General features: G+C 41.6%; 1 protein-coding gene across 5 annotated transcripts in view; it reads right to left on the reverse strand.

Annotated features, from left to right (window-relative positions):
• Nucleotides 1–8,252, reverse strand: part of elavl4 (ELAV like neuron-specific RNA binding protein 4) — a 91,996-nt gene extending 83,744 nt beyond the window's left edge. For all 5 annotated transcript variants that reach the window (XM_042513803.1, XM_042513796.1, XM_042513773.1 and 2 more), the window contains exon 1: nt 8,036–8,252. In XM_042513803.1, coding sequence (XP_042369737.1) covers nt 8,036–8,083 — 48 coding nt within the window. In that variant the 5' untranslated portion in view covers nt 8,084–8,252. The remainder of the gene's footprint in view (nt 1–8,035) is intronic.
• Between the last annotated feature and the right edge of the window lie 6,961 nt (nt 8,253–15,213).

Raw genomic sequence — 15,213 nt, forward strand, 5'->3', positions numbered from 1 at the left:
TGAGATTCTTTAGACTGCTGCACACTTTCAGACCTTTTTATCTCCATTATTTATTTTCTGCAGTCATGTATCTCCCGGCAGAAATGACTCCTTTTACAGAATCCTCTGCTCAGACCTCAGGTGGAAAAATGAGAATCATAGGAACACCACCTGCCATCTGCAATGACGTTTAAAACCTCATCAAAAACCCTGCACGATCAGATTTCTATAAACGGCCGCTCTATGGCTTCTGATAAGGAATAACCTTTCGGAAAACGTATCCGGAGTCCTTCACAGGGATGGCCTACGGGACTGTGGACCAAAAACATGCCCATGCTGCACAAATCCAGCTTTCTAAATGTCACTTTATGCTTAACTGCCCTTTGTCATGCTTGAAGAAAAGCAAGTGGGCAACGTACAACAAGAAAACCTCCACCGGGCTTCATTTTAAATGCCTACATGCTTAGAGACATGTTTCAATTATGATGTGTTGTTGAAACAGTTAGCCGATTGCAGAGAAAGAAATTAATTAAATATAGAAATGATTTTCTAAAATAAACAACACATTTGCACAGATGGTATAAATATTTTTTCTGAGTAAATGCACTATTTTTAACTTTAAATTAAATTAAGCCAAGCCGGAGCAATGTAATAATACAAACCGAGGTAAAGAAAATATTACTCTTAATGCTCCTTTCCAGGATCATACTTCTACTGTGGGTTTCTATGAGAATTTTACATGTTTTAATGTGCAAAAAAGACATTATTTTTCTCATACTGTCTGCCTTAGCATATCTGTAGTCACCTTCCGTCTGAAACGCCCTGTTTTAGCACCTGACTCTTTAAGCCTCCCTCCTAACCTAAAAAGCCCACTCTACCCTGATTGGTCAGTGTTTCCGGATCTTCCATATCTTCGCTTTTGGTGTCTATGCACCATCATTGCAGCCAGGGAATGACTGTAACAGCACTGAAGCAGTTTCTACCTGTATATAATGTATTTGTGACATCACAACTCCACAGAAGTCTATGCGGCTCATTTAAAGACACAGTTACTGATTAGGGACTGTGCATTTCTCTGTAGAATGAGCATTTTGATACTTTCACAGTATTTATTTAGCACCTAGTATACCTGCTTTATAAGAAAAAAAGACATGAGATCTGACATAACAATATAGGACCTTTAAGTGTTAGAAATATGTATGTATTTCTGATGATGAGCTCACTTTACAGTCATGATTGTATACGGCTCATGGCAGACTCCATGGTGAACTGTTTAAACCTGACTGCTGCTGTCAGAATGCATTTATTATTAAAGGGAGTAAAGGGTCAGCAGATAATGATGATGCTGTTGTTGCATCTCTCTGGGTCGTGTAGAGGGACCACTTATTGTTAGCCTCCCCGTGGACAGAAATAATTGTAGTATTTTCATGAATTCCCAGTATCTTGATTTAGCTTGCCCTTCGTGAGCAGCTAATCACTTGAAAATCCCTTTTTTAAAATGACTTTATTTCCTGCAGAGTACGCACAGGCCTCCACTATCCCAGTGGAGCCAATGGTTAACTACCGCAACTGGAATGGTCACTTTTCCTCGACACTAATGCACAAGTAAGCCATACATCATTTATTCATGGTGACAGCAGATACTTTGCCTCATCCCCGGCAATTAGCGAATCAATAAAAACGCATCGGCTTTGAAACTATCAATTCTGAGAGGACAAAAAAATTGCGTCGTTCATCAACATGCCAGGATCCCAGACGCGGACAATCACTCAAGTATTGGCAGCATTTGTCAGCTCAGCATCAACAGGCGCTGAGCTGTCAACAATAAGGCACATTTCCTCACGTTGCTGCTCTTAAAATGAGTCCCCACCTACAAAATGGGGATCTGTTCCATATAATATCTCAAATTTGGGTCTGTAGAGGGAATAATCTATTGATATCATATGAAAATAGGCGATTTTACATCGTTTTTGTCTGGAGATTCATTGGCTATATGAATATGTGTCCCTTGTGAAGGACATGAGTGAACTGCAGCCATCTGAGTGAGATTATCGCAGATGCGGACAGGTCAGCAAAGGGCTCGCACCAGCTAATACCTCTTTTGTCAAAGTTTATAAGGCTGACATGTCTTCAGTACATTTTGATATCACAGTCTGTCTTATAATTAATTCAGTAAATCCGAACGATCCAATACAAACCTCTGGCTGCGTCATGTCGACATAAATTGACATTAGATTTAGCTGAAGACCTCCAAATTTGACTTCACTGTCAAACAGCAGCTGAGGCATTTTTCCCCCCATTTTTGCACAATAATTGGTAATATTTGTTGGCAAATAACAAAATGGAAAGAGCGCACCAAATTTGAAAAACACAATACTGCTTTCTCTCCAGCCTCGTCTGTTTCATTATTCTCTCTCCCTCTCTTTCTCTCTCTATTTATCCTTTTAAGCCGAATAAAATAACTGCAACTGGATGTGAAAACATTGTCCACGAGAGGCAACAAATTTGTCTCTGAAATTAAATGCTTTATCCCTCTACCAAGCAAAAGAGCAGCTCTGGGATTTTTTGGAATTGAAGACGAAAAATGAGTAACAGGAAGTGATATTATTTTGTTTATTTAACCTATTGAACTGTACAATTGTAGATTTGAGGTAAATCCCCAGTAGATTTCAGGCCCACTATGGATATACATATACTCCACTATTATATAAACTGTGATATGATAATTATGTGTGCCTTCAAGCTTTTGCATTATGGCTGTGGATTGAATTTGTTTCCTGTTTTTCCATTCTTTTATTACCTCAAGGCCCCATAAATATTATTATGATTTATTTCATTTATCAGTGGAGAATGCGACTTAAAAGAAATCTAAATTTTGTTTATTGCTTAACAGATTATTATTTAAAACATCTATCATCTATCCTATTTTTTTGCTGTATTTAAAGCGATCACAAAACTTGAATAGCTTAGATGAAATTATGCTAATCCATGTATTTAAACACCTGTCAATCACTGTGGAAATAACATGTTAAAATCTTCCGCTTTGATTTTTTTTGTGGCAGCGACCCCTTTTGTTTACTTTTGCATCACGGGTTGTGCTCTTTACCCACCTCATAAAAATCACTCAGCTTCTGTTTGCTGAAGTGACATGATCGGTGTGTTACTGCTGTTTTGTCATGAATGTCAAGACACTACTCAGAAGCACTGGGCCCTGCCACTGCCATTATGTCAGTGAAATTACAGGTTATTACTTCCAGGTCAAAGTACCTGAACACAGAAAGGTGACCTTTGGTTGGGCGTGGGCACTCGTGTTTGCTGCAGCACACTATTTGTTGTTAGACTATTGTTTGTGGATCACAACCGCATCTCCAGCCTTTTAATCATCTTATCTGCAGAGTCGATGGGTATGAAAAATAGGTAATGATGAAAAACATGGTTATAAAATACACATTATTAGGCACCCTGCGGACGGGCTAAATTGGGTGGATATATCGGGTAGGGTGTGCACAACATAAAAAAAAACTCATAGGGAGGTACAGACAGTAAGGAGAAAGAGAGCTAGTTTTACAGTGTGTATGCGTGTGTGTGTGTGTGTGTGTGTGTGTGTGTGTGTGTGTGAGTGTGTGTGTGTGTGTGTGTGTCTGTCTGTGCATGAGCCTGCAGACACCTGCTCCATTCTGCAGTGATGGCTCCCAGCGGGACACAGGCTCAGCTGCTGATCTCTAGGCCCTCCCTGCAGTACTGGTGGCCAGCACATGAACACACACACACACACACACACACACACACATTCACAAACCCTAGCAGCTCTTCCAACAAATCGGAACCCTCTTGGCCCCCCCTCGCAGCGTCTCTCAGCCTCTCTGTGTTCCCCGTAACTGACACACCACATGTGCTCATATCAAGTGCAAACATGACATGGTGTACACACACGCACAAAGCTGCGCAGTCTGTGTTCGAATGATGTCGCATGTAAATTCTATGACACGGTGCAGTCACAACCTGCTGTCTGATTTATGCTATAGGGATGATATGGCTGAATAGCATGGCTTTTATTCAACTACCCTATAGCTAAAAAGCTTTACAGAACACTGCAGTACATCAAGCCTTCATATCATGTGCTACTGTGACTGCAGTTGAAGGGGAAAAGATATAAAAGACATAATTTGGCCTTTTCTCTTTTGCACTTTTAAATCCCAAGAGGTTCGTTTTTGGCCAGATACTGATTCATGTTAAAATATAAACACATTTGTTGTTGCCAATCCTGCGCTGATGAACCACCATTGTTCTTGGCACTGTTGTCATTGTCGATGCTGTATTCTTGCACATCTCTCCATCTCTCTGTTTCTCTTTGAGCGTCTTTTTTTCCCTCTGTGGCATCGTTCAGTCTGCTGCACCTGTTTGTGCCTCACTGACGGCGAGGTTGTGGAGCATAAATGAACTAATTTCCTGGATATAGAGAACACAGCAATCAAGGAAAGGGGAAGTGCAGCGAGCGACAGATGGAAGGAGCTAATCATTGTTATGAAATAGAGATGACCTCTAACTATCTCCTGGCTGCTAATATACCGTAGCTGCACACATTTGCCAGCTCCTGTGCCATGCACTCCATCTCATCTCCTTCCTCCCCTTTGCCTGTTTGTTGTTGTGATGATGAAGCTCTTCAAGCAGGTTTGAAATGCAACCTTCCTTTTTTAAAAAAAACTAAATGTTCAAACAGAAAAGATTGGAGTTGTCAAACAAAACCTAGTGTCACATAGAGAACGGCAGCTGCCTGCAGTGGGTAATCAGTGGAGCTTTCTACAAATTAACAGCATTCAGCTCTGAAGCACGGCGCACTGCAGGTATTTAGATGTGGGCTTTTGAAAATTAGATCTCAGTGACTGAAATATGGAATAATTTGCAGTTCAGTTTTTGCTCACATGTTCTTATAGTGCTATCTGCTTTGTGGAGGGTGACGTGGCTGAGGTCATCTGCGTCCTAAAACTGTAAACTGATACTGCGGATTTTGAACAGAAAGATATATAAATTTCATTAATTGCATACCGAATCCCTCCGCCCGTGTGCCTGGGTTCTTTGAATGCTCTTTTAATGCACTGTCCTGCAGCTTGAAAGATGCACGACTGAGAACACGCACACACTAAATGCTCTAAACAACCTAAACACAGTGTGACCAGGGGAAGTAATGGTAAACTTTGCTGCAGGCGTTGTAGTGTGTTGGAGGACGAAACCATTTAGCTATTTATTCATTAATAAAGGCACTCATTTAATGCAGTAGCACATTAAATGGAAATACACTATAGTGCATTAATTTTAATGGTAATATTATAAAACACAATGAAATTATGTTTTTTAAAACAGTATATTTACTCCATTTTGAATAAACAGAGCAATGTTGCGCTGTCGTTATCGAATTGTATTTCCGTTTGGTATCACCGTGGTAAAAAATGCGATGCTGCTTTTGAGGCTTTACACACCAAAGCCACCAGAATCTTCCAGCACATTTATCTAATGTATGCAAATGATCTTGCTGTGCTTAATGAAGGCACCATTAATCACTATAACGATGGTCTTTTTTAACCAGGGTAATCATGCGCGCGCACACATACACACGTTTTGAGACTCATACACAAGCATATGTGCTTACACACACACACCCAGACTCACGCCTACACACTACACACCACACACACACACACAAAACATGCCTCATCACCAGCAACACACTGATGACAAATGCGCAAAATCACAAAATAAACCTTTTTTCCACAAATGTAACTATCACCTCATAGTTCATCATGAATTCATTTTTCCTGTATTGTTTTTTTTTTCTATTTATACTCATTTGTGATAAAATTTTATGTAATTTTCAACGACTCAACTGGTCATTGTGTTTCACCCTGGAATTGCCTTGTTAAGCAATCACCTCAAATTCTGTTATTCCATCTAATACGGTGCTGATAAGATCAAAATATGTTAGCACGTCAATCATATTTATATAATAAATTCAGCTGATTAGTTCCACTGGTTCCAACAAATAATTCATGGTCCAGCAGTTTTATGCAAACAGCAGATTACACTGTTGTGAGTCTGAACGGGCAGTGGAAAACAGTCATTTTGTGTGCCGTATAATGACAACAAAACACTGGACAGACGTCTTTGAACTCGTGTGAGGATTCAAAGCAAAAAAAAACAAAAAACTGAAAAAACATTTTTGAAGCCTAACTCCTCACGGAACGTATTTCACCGCTTATCCTCGCCGTGCATTTGCATACAGTTGACGGAAACCCCTGGGTACAGTCAGCAGCATGACAGTGGGTTATGAAGGCTTCCGGGAGGCTCTGGGGTGTGGATCTGAGCCAGTTTGAAGGGGAGCCGAACCAATGAAGAGCCCACAGCGGATTAGACACCCACAGCTTCATGTCGCTTTAATGCGGCGAGTCAGGGATTTTCTTACAACGCTTTTGCCTAAACGCTCAGGGTTTTCTCATGCCCCTTTTTCTCTCTCATTCCCATCCCCTTGAAGTCATCTTTTCTATGTAAATGGAAGAGTAATGTTGTCTCCAATGCAAAATATCCCATCTATCTACAGCGTGCCTGCTTCCTCTGCTAATGTGACTTGTCAGATGTTTAATTGGAAATGAACTGGACGGATAGTTGTGATCAAATGTCATTTGAAATCTGTCATCTTACGCAACTCTGCATCTTCTAAGGTCATTAAAAAAAAAAACTTTCCTTTTCAAAGACGTTAAAGTTCAAAATGGTAGAATTGTAGGTGTGCTGCTGGAGCCTATTCGTGAATTTACTATGTGAGATAATTCAGCATCAAATGCAAACACTGAATGCAAATACTGCACACGCAAACAGAATTCACAAAATCCAACAAACAAAAAAATATATTAACCACACGCTCACACATGCGTGCATACACACAAACACCTCAAATTCCCTCGATAACAGTCTGACTGGCAGAGGCTAAAGACAGAGTAGGCGTCCGTAATTGAACAAACATAACAATGTAAATATTTACTAATACTATCCATTGGGGATACAGGCAGAATCCCACAATTGATTTGCTCCCTTTCTGCCCTTTTGCTCTTTTCCTCACACACACATACATACACACACACACACACACACACAGAATCACACACACTAACTTCTTTTTTCGCTGTTTCTTTTCCTATTATGCTCGCCTGTGTTCATTAAAGAGATGGAGATATATCGGTCTGTCTATCCTCTTACCAGGGGTGACCTGTAGCCCATCTGGGCTGGCGATGACAGGAGATCCCTGGGAAATAGCGGCGAGTGCGTCTCGGGGACGGAGCCCACGCCACTGGCTGCTAGTCCCGAGAGCTGCCCGTACCTCGCCATCATCTTGAGATGCTGCTCACAGAACACACACACTCATACACAGACACAGGAGGAAAGGGGAGGAGAGAGAGAGAGAGAGGGAAAAAGAGAGAGGGGAAGCGGTGTGAGAGAAGGGAAGGAGAACAGATAACAGCAGGTAGGAAGGACGGTGAGAATGGTAAAGGACAGAAGAGGGAGTGGGGAGGGTGGTGGGGAGGGGGGACATGAAGAAAGAGGAGGTAGAGGGGGATTACAGAACACTTTGCTCTCACACAAATGCATGTGTGAACACACACACGTACAGGCATACACGCTTGTACCTACAGACATACTGTACGTGCACATGAAGGCACAGATACAATTTTAGCCCCAGGTGGGCAATTTCACAAGCAAGCCTATGCTGGATGGGTTTCATAGCTACCTTGGTGTTGTTACAATAGGGGAATATAAAGTCTAAGCACTAGCTCTCCATTTATTATTACAAGCCAGGAAGAGCGTGAGAAGCGTAGCGGTCCCTTTTTCTCCATACCGAGAAAATATAATAAACAGCTGCTGTTATCAATCATCCCCTCTGTTTTATGGCTATGAGCAAACAGAAGTGTACAGACACGCACACGCACGGACATACAATAACACACGTAACAGAATGGTTGGCAGCAGACATACACAGGTGAAGTGTGGAGAAAGAAGCAAATCCAAATACCTCATTGCTCAACAAAGCAGCGTTGAGTGTTCGGCTTATTTCGAACATGTTCGGTGCTTTCTTTTTTTCGTTCAGTCCTTTTTTATTTTCAGATTCTCTTCAGTTCTTTGCTCCGCTGTTTTCTTCTCTACGGCTGGGATTCAGTCCCCGGGAACACAAAAAAAAGGAAAGAAAAAATGAAATCAATTGGAAAAAAAAGAAGGGGGATAAAAAAAAATCCTCTTAAATTTTCAGATTTTGTGATTTTTCAGCGCTCTATCTTTTTCTTTCTCCCCCCTTGTCTGTTGATGCACCTCTGCTGGCTTTGGCTGTAGTGGTGGCGTTTGTGCCCAGGGTCTCCGCACACGTCTAAGGAGTCAATATGCTGCTTCTTTTTCTTTTCTCTTTTTTTTTAAAATCTCCCCAGAGTCAGCACATTAAAACAGGCAGTCAGGCAGTCGGTGGGTCGGTGGGTCGGGCTGGCGGGCTGGCTGGCTCCCTTATCTGTCCCCCGCACACTGGCTCACACAATACGCTCCGATCCTCACACTGCTCGCTAGCAGATTAGCCTGTCCCAAAACATAGCACTTAGTTTAAACTCCCCTCCCTTTTGCTCGCTCTCTCTCTCTCTCTGTATCACTCCCTCTGGCTCGCTCCTTCGCTCTCCCTCCCTCTCTCACTCCATCTCTCTCTGCATCACTCTCTCTCTCTCTCTCTCTCTCTCTCTCCTCCTATTGCTCACGCATTGATGCAGCTACAGTTCGCTGTGCTACCACAAGGTGGGAAGACTGTTCTAGCAACAGCGACACCATCGCCGCCACATCCCTTCCTCTCCGTGCCACTCCTATCTTTGAGATTTTCCTCTCCTCTCCTCCGTCCGTGTGTGCAGGTGTAGATGGTGATTTGCACTTAGAGCAGCTCTCACTCCCTGACCACAGCAAACTTACAGCCAGGGATAAGTGGATTGGTTAGAGGTGTGTGCGGACTAATATTGCTCGGTCCTGTTATCTTATTATGGCTCTTAGAAAAACAGGTTGTGGATTCAAGTGTGGACTATCAAAGACTTTTGGGGTGGAAAAAAATAAGCACGTGTTTTTGTGACAGCTACATGCAAAGTAATGGAATGTAATAAAAACCTGTACACTATCAAGAAAGAGAGTGGAGATGAATGGCACCTCTCGGTAACAGGCAGCGGAGGGGAAAGAGTGAGGGCTGGGCTGATGTGAGCATCAAGGTCAGGTGGTTGTCCTTTTCCTCGGCAGGGTGTGGCACAGAGATGACGAAGCATCTAGTCACAGGCATGGCAGGAGATCCCAACTACAGAACAAGTAAACAAGGCACAGAAAAAAAAGATTAGGGAGACTTGTGCCAAGGATATGATTCACTGCATTTGTGGTTTCAGTCGATAACACCTGGGAGATTTCAGATTATGACTCACCGTGTTCTGTATCTGGATATAGTGTGTGTAAGTGGAAATGTTTTAGGAGAAAATAACAAAATATTTTAAGAAAATGATGCCGACAGAGTGATTGGGATCGCCATCATCTTCAATAATCTTAGTGGTGTCTTACTCGTGGCTGCATCAGCGTAGCAAAGGATTTATTCCCAGTGCTTTGAATGTGCTTTTTTGCCGTCTTGGATCAGAGCGGGGAGAGCGGCCAGTTAATAGCAGCCTATTGACACTGAACCATCTGTTTAGGTGGACACTGTCCAGCATAGCAGGGAGGGAGGGAGGAAGGGATGGAGGAAGTGACGGATAAAGAGAGAAGAGAGGGTGACGATTAATGGCTGGCTGAGAGAGAGAGGGGGTAACGGCGCGGTACAAAGCAGAGGAAGTGTTAGCAAAGTGTTAGTTTGAACGGGTGTTTATATAAAACAGGAAGAGAGAAAATATGGAGAGAGACTCGCACTTATCGAGGATGTGGCATATAATACTGTTTACGTGTTTTAAATTAGCACTTTTTTTTTCTTTTTACATCAGGAGCATGATATGTGAAAGTATCATCAGCGACATCACTGGCACTGTTTTGCTGTCTTGGCTCCCATTCCAGTTTTTCCTTTCCCTCAGAAAAAGGGCTGCTAGCCACATCCCTGTTCTGTAAAGCCCGCGGTCTCTGGGGACGGCTGGTCCGGCAGAGCCCTGGGGGGGGAGCTGTCAGTTGAATCATCCAGAGTGAGGGCTGATTCCTCAGTCAGCTGCCTCTCAAGCTTTCCTCTCTGACCAAGCCGCACTCCCCTGAGCCCCCTGATTGCTGTCACCATAGTGATTCTCTGTGTACTGCCGGCTGGTCTCTTCACCCCCCTCCTTAAACGCCCCCACCCTGCCTCTCACAACAGCCCGTCTCTGACTCTCTGCCACTTGTGCCCTGTGTTTTGATTTTTGCATGACTTCCTCCTTCATTGATGATGGACTTTATGTGTGGAAGTCCTTAGCTGGCCAAGGCAAAAAGGGTTTCCCTGTACTTGCTGGAATACAAATACAAAAACATAGATTTGCTCCCCATAGATTTGCACACGCAGGCATGCACACACACATGCGCGCGCGCGCGCACACACACACACACACACACACAACACACAGACACACTCACACTCACAAATCGAGCTTCAGGCTGGAAACATAAACAAGATTTTTTTTTTTTTACTGAGCTACAAGCGCTGACTTATTTGATCATTTCACAGTTTAGAAGAAAAGCTATCTCTCTGAAAGAATGAAAAGCAAGGCTTAAAAATACCTTTGCTGTGCCAAAGCTACTGTTTCCCCAAGGGGTTTCTGACATGTTCTGCACAGGATTGTGACGGTTTGGTGAGTCCTCGCCACCCACGCTTAAAATAGCCACAATTTCTTAATGATACTGTACATTCTGTGTTAAACCATGACAGGGATGTCTACACGTGAAGCACATTCATATGTTCAGAAATCATTCGAGGTCAAAAATGTTTTGATAAGCATGTAAAAATACACTCTCCTGAGAGATAATTAAAAATCGAGAGACCATGATGTGGACTGTACTTCTCTTTTATGTTATCCTGTTTTCTCAGTGATGGATGTGTTCATTAAATCATTGTTGCACTTGTCGACATCATGACAAAAACATACTATATGCATGCAGAGTGTAACTTATGCACAGAGTAGAGGGGTTATTGTTGAAAGTGTTACTATTATTTCTCCTTCTTCAGACATGTTTTAAAGGAGGACACACCAATACAGAACATGGAGCTTTAAAAGAAAAGGAAAGCCATCAAGAAAAAAGACTTTGCAGCTTAATGCACTCCTACACATTCTAACTTAATCAAAGCACCAAATACTCTTGAGTTTTTTTAGAAGTTTAAGTCTGACATTTTGCCCCTAGTTCCTACATGGGACATCATTTAGTGCATTGCAAGGCATGCATTACATTTAATTAATTGTAATGAGTAGATATAAATACATGTTTTTGTTTTGTTTTTTTTGGAAAATGTTACCTTAATTTCGGGGTCCCTTTAATCTCTCTCAACATCTTTCTCTGTATGAATGCAGAATCTGTAGGCAAGAGAATAAGTTTTTGGTTTTGCAGTCTTTTGGTTTCTGTTTGTAATCTGAATCATTTTGACCAGTAGTATTTGAGCAGGATTTGGTGAAATGCAGGTGAACAGACCAATTTGAGAGCAAAATAGGCCCAAAGCACTGGCTGAAACGCAATCTTGGAACCCATCGGCTATTGTGTGATAATGATTTAGCTTTTTATTAGCTACATCATGCAATTTTAGTCGTCGGCTGATTCTCATTTCCAGGGTTGTCAGATGCCACCGTTTTGCGGATACGGTCCTCGACCCAATGGGGTATAGCATGTAATTGGAGCTGCGATGTTGTACGATTACAGCAGATGGCGCTAGAAATAATGAGACGGAGTCCACTCAGCTGCTTTTCGGCTGCACCATTTTTAGCTTCCTTGGTTTCGCTTGTCCTGACAGAACTTGAAGATGATTTGGTTTTTTATTAGATTTTTTAAAGCAACATTTTTTTCAGAGTCTAATTCTCAAGTTGTCAAATACCAACATTTTGGGTTAATGGTGTGTTCCCTATGACCAACCCAAAGCATCTGTATTTGAAGACCTGGAAATACAACTCAACAGTGAAAGAAAATTTGCAAAGTATTGCTTTAAAATTGATCTGCATTCATATGCAGATATCTGTTTATAGAGATTAGTGCGGAGTCAACTTCATTCTAGCATCGCATGTCGCTAACTGGATAGTAAACAATGACCAATGCACAGAATAAGAACATTTTATGAAGGCTGGGACATGGTCTTTGACCCCATGGGAGCTGTGGGATTTGACACATGTGCTGTATAACTGGAGATGCGATGTTGGAGGGTTACAGCAGATAGTGCCAGAAATAAAGGGATGCTGTCTGCTTTGGTGCTATTCAAATAGAGAGCATTTGTTTATGGTCTCTTTTCAAAGATATTTTCAATAGTTGCGGAACTGTAATTCTCACCCATATATTTATTTTCCAACAGAGGCCAATTGCAGACTACTCATTAAAACAAATCAATTGTTCCCATGTTTTATCATGATGTGCGAGCTGAGTTTTTCGGCAAGTGCAGATCAGATTTTACTGCGCATGTATCATACCCCAGTGTTATGATGCAATATGACACCATGTCCCAGCCTATATTTAATAGCATTCGCATGGAAGAGGATATCTTTTAAACCACATATCCACTGGCTACATTGGAACCTCTGGAATATTGGCCCTTGCCACCAGAGGCTAAATCGCTGTCATACCAATAGTCGATGGGCTCGTAGATTGGTGTCCCTTCAATTTGTCCACACAGCTTAGGACAGGAGACATTAAAAATGACCCTATCTGACAGATCTTGTCATGTTGTGTATTTTCCCTTACAAATTAATATTGCATATGATTTTCATACTTAAATTGTTTCTTTCACATGCTAACAACCACATGTGAATTTTGGCTGTAAGATCGTGTACAAACTGTATCTCAAGTGCTCCAACGCTGGCAGAGACAAACCAGGATCTTGCAGTAAATTCAACTACTCCTATGCAGTCTTTCTATTTGATAAGAGCTGAGAAACAAGGGAAACATGTAGCGTATCTAATTCATTCTTCTCATGCTCCATAATTCAATTTCAATCTCCCTCTTGAAAATGAATGATTGTACCACCATAGAGCTCTTTAATTGGCATAGTGTTAAAGGAATGACATAGCATGGAGGACAGCTATTCAATTTTCAATTTTAACGAAATATTACACAGCAGCTCTGTATTCTCTTCCTGTCATCTGAGAAATAATCAGTCCGACCTATCTACTCAGCGGCCTGTTGATGCTTGCCATCAAACACAGATCACACACAGAGAGAAAAATCATTGCCCTCTCCCTGGTCTTATTCATTTGGTCCTGTTACACACAGCTTATAACCTGAAAATTAGCAGCAGCCTGTATGCCTCTTGCTCCAGGAGCTGTGCGACTGCTCATTTGATGTACTTAATCAGGTGCAGCCTTTGTAATGGGAAAGGAATAGGGCCAGGCTTGATTGGCCTTGATGACATCTATGCTCCAATTGTCTAGAAAACCTCCAGCTTTAATCAATCTGCAGGATAATTCAGAATCTCTGGCTGCTGCCTGCAGTGATTGGCTTTCTTCGCTGAAAATACCATTAAAATGCAGGTACGGTTGTAATAAAAGTGAGGTGTGTACAATATACTGATTACAGTGTCGAGGCAATGGAACGGGAGTCTTATAGTTTTGTTTTGCCCGCAGAATGGGAATGTTGAAACCAGGTTGCACAAAGACATATGGAGATTTTCTTTCATCATAACAACAATATTATCATAACTGCTATTTTAGTTATAATAATATGGGAATATTTGTGACACTTAGTTTTCTGACAGACAAAAAATCAGAGATCATCTTGAAGACACAAGTCTTCCTAAACCACACTGACAGCATAAGACTAGGAATAACCAGGGGAGACTGGGAATGGTTACAACAGCTCTTATTCTTCCAATCAGAAACATGCTGGAGACATTCAGACTGCACATGCTCAGTTAAACCCTCTCCTCTGTCAGGAAGAAAGTATTATTTTTTACTAACAGAGGGGTTCCCCACAAACAAAACCATAACTGTTACCTGATAATTAATACCAAAATAATAAATGATACTATAATATTATTGTATGTATGTATAAATAAATAAATAAATAGTGTGGTTAAATTTAATGTTTTTTTTAACATGTTGCAACTGCCCCCAGGGTTGGGGTCAGTGGCATCATTTGACTTCTTTCATTCAAACAAATATTGTGAACAATACATCACATGTAATCACCTTTAAATGCTATGGGTAATTAGCAGAGGGGCATTGCAGTGGAGGGGGAAATTGGGATTGATTACCCAGAACCCCCATGAGAGGGGGGCCCTTGAAAAACCCTGGAATTAAATTTTTGGTTTTATTTGCAATTTCTCTGTTTTGAAGTAATTATTGCTATAACTAATTTTAAATTGGCTCAATTAATCATTTGAAGGTGGAAGCTCCCTGAGGCCCCTTTCATCCCTTAAAGGTGCAAAATGGTTCAGTCCCTTCAGTCCACCCCTGCAAGAAATGCAGCTAGAGCCCAGTAGTGACTGCTTATGGTACAAGAGCACAAATGTCCACATCTTTCTCTAAGAAGGAAAGACAGTAAAATTACTTTTATTTTATTATATTGAGACATGGCTCAAGAGAGGGAGTGTGGGAGGGCCGCTGCGACTGTCTGTGCATTTGGCCTAGAATTTAGTTCTACGCCCCTGATTAGCAGACAGATGTAGCCTAAATTTTAAAAATTTGGTTGGTTTAGACCCTCTGAGTAACTGAGAGAAATGCAAAAGGTGTTGCAACTGTCCCCAGTCTCCCCCAATAAGCATAAGTAAAGAGACTTCGATCAGCATTTCTGAGATGCATGTTTTTGCGAATTTGTTTGCTGTGCTTAGTTCTAAGTACAGAAACCAATAAATCTCAAATCAATATCAGCGTCTGTTAATCTTCTGTTTTCTTACTACATATAATTTCATTTGGCTAAGCTTACCTTTTTGCACTGTCTATCTCGTATTTCTGCAGCGGTGCACAGATGAAAATGACAGCAGCGCCTCTCCCTCTTCCTCCTGCTCCGTTACCGTGGTAACACACATGGAGCGTCGGCTGCTCTGTGTAGCAGAAT

This window comes from Plectropomus leopardus, chromosome 3, assembly GCF_008729295.1.
Source record: "Plectropomus leopardus isolate mb chromosome 3, YSFRI_Pleo_2.0, whole genome shotgun sequence".
NCBI classification, from domain to species: domain Eukaryota; kingdom Metazoa; phylum Chordata; class Actinopteri; order Perciformes; family Serranidae; genus Plectropomus; species Plectropomus leopardus.